We start from the raw sequence: 2,260 nt of genomic DNA on the forward strand, positions 1-2,260 counted from the left end.
CCACCACCTGGAAAGGTGTGTCGGCAGCCAAGTGCTCTTGAGCCCCGCCGGGATCGTGGAGGGGGGTGTGGGGTGCGTTACCTTTCTCTGCCCTGTTATCAGTTGTGCGGAGACCCCCAGAGTAAGGGAGCCTTGATTTGAAACATGAGCGGGCGGTTGGACAGGCCACTGCAGTTACAGCATCCCGTAACCACCTTGCTCTTTCACTTTCAGGCATGCACGTGGGGTGTCGCCTATGAAGTCCGTGGGGAACAGATCGCTGCATCGCTCGAGTATCTCAACATGAGAGAAGCTGTCCTGGGAGGCTATGACACCAAGTTGGTGAAGTTCCACCCTCAGGAGAAAGATGCAGAGGAACCCATCCTGGCTCTTGTTTACATTGCAACACCTCAGAACCCCTCTTACCTTGGCCCAGCATCTGAAGAAGACATTGCAGCTCAAATCATTGTCTCAAGTGGTTGCGCGGGTCATAACATTGAGTACTTGCTGAGACTGGCAGACTTCATGCGCTACTTTTGTCCTCAAGCAGAGGATAAACATCTCTTCTCCATCGAAGAAGCTCTTATTTCCATCCTTCCGTGTCTATACTACACAGAGGACTCTCTAGAAGAAACCGCAAGTGTCCCTCAGAAGTCTAAGAGTTGAAATAGGAATTTTTTTTTTTGCAGGGTTCAGGAGAAGGGACATAAGGGAGAAGAAAGCAGTGGGGACAATCTTAACTCTGATAAAATATACTGGACTGAGTGAATAAAGGGAGAATTAGCAAGTAGTTGGGGAGGGAGGAAGCGGAGAGTAAAACACTTCTATAGGACTTGCAATTAGTACCTGTTACACTCCTTATCTGTAGCATCACCATACCCATCACTGCTTTCCAGATGGAGAGCAGGGATCTTCACAGGAACTCTGCTCTGGAATATTTGCTTCTGGGAGTCAAACCTGAGGCCCTCATTTTCTTTAGAGAAAGAGGCTCATCTATTCTGTGCACTTTCTCTTTTTTTCTTTTTTTTCTTTGAAAACTAGTTGAGCAGGACTTGACTAGGTTTAAGCAGTATATATGTAATTCTACCTCAGATTGGCAAAAAGCTGCTTGTGTGGTGGTGGAGACTTTGGCAGATTCTGCCAAATAAAACCTTTTTTTTTCCCCTGCCTTGTCCCACCTCTAGTACAATGACCTGGCGCTAAATTTTAGAACGTTTGTGCAATATTAAGTGAGCAGGCCTCTTTATGCTCTTGTGGATCCTACTTCTGTATGTTGTGAAGGACCACAGTAATGCACTTATTTTCTAAAATGTCATACTGTATTTATTATGTGTTATATTTCCTCTTAGGAGGGCTATCTAAACTACTCACATGCCACAGTGCTATGCAGCCCACATTCAACCTTGCATTTGTGCCTTCTAGTTTTAAATCCATTTTCTGAGGGCTAAGCCTGCTTTAATGACAAGCTTTTGTCCAAGCTTCGCTGACCTTGTGCTGCTACAGATGTAACTGACTCTGTAAGAAATGGTCATGCCTGTGGGGAAAGCCTGTGCTGTCTGCAGGAAAGCTGTCAGGATGCAGGAGAGTTTTAACTAGCCCTGTACTGCATTAACCTCTGGTGCTTCAGGATGGGTTTCTGCAGAAGCATTTGAGGGTTCTAGTTCCATACAGGGGTGTCTGTCTGGCACACTTTCATTTGACTGCAAAGGACCATGACTGAGCATACCTGTAAGCCTGTGAGCTGCTGAAAAGCCTGCCTTGATCACGTTAAGTAGAGGCACTGCTGCAAGCTCAGACTTTTCAGCTTCACATATTAACAGCATGAAAACCCATAGTATTTTGTGAGAAAACTGCTGCTACTGCAACTGCAGCAAAATCACTCTTGAGAGCTGACCCCTGGGACTGTTGGCTCCTCCCAAATACCATGTGTTTTTTTAATTATAAAAAAGGCTAGGGTCTGTTTGTATTACTGTGGCTTGTATGTATATGAAGTGATAAGGTGCTGTGCCCAGTAATAAAACAAACTGACAAAGTCAGTCTCATGTACTTTGGTGTTGGTCTTTTTCATTATGGAGTTACAGTTCAAATTAAGAAGTCTGGTTGGTTGGGGTTTTTTAAATGGTGATTGTTTTTTTTGAAAAAAAACCAAAGCCTTAACTGCTAATTCTGCTGAAGCTCCTGTGGATTTTTTGTGGGTTTTGTTTGGTTTGGTTTTTTTAATCATCTTGCTGCTGAGCAGCATTCCTCTGCTATATCTACTGGAAGAAACTGATTGACTCTT

The 2,260-nt window shown here is 44.4% G+C and overlaps 1 protein-coding gene across 1 annotated transcript; it reads left to right on the top strand.

Moving 5' to 3' along the window:
- The first annotated feature begins 7 nt into the window (after nucleotides 1-7).
- Nucleotides 8-2,025, top strand: CHAC1 (ChaC glutathione specific gamma-glutamylcyclotransferase 1). Its single transcript, XM_017742301.1, has one exon. It carries the CDS (start codon nucleotides 145-147, stop codon nucleotides 643-645), a length of 501 nt encoding a protein of 166 aa, XP_017597790.1. The 5' UTR covers nucleotides 8-144; the 3' UTR covers nucleotides 646-2,025.
- Nucleotides 2,026-2,260: the final 235 nt, after the last annotated feature.

This window comes from Corvus brachyrhynchos, unplaced genomic scaffold (assembly GCF_000691975.1).
Source record: "Corvus brachyrhynchos isolate BGI_N302 unplaced genomic scaffold, ASM69197v1 scaffold115, whole genome shotgun sequence".
Lineage (NCBI taxonomy): Eukaryota > Metazoa > Chordata > Aves > Passeriformes > Corvidae > Corvus > Corvus brachyrhynchos.

Excerpts from the sequence above, each read along its gene's own strand:
- CHAC1 (XM_017742301.1), top strand. The coding sequence starts at position 145 with ATGAGCGGGCGGTTGGACAGGCCACTGCAGTTACAGCATCCCGTAACC.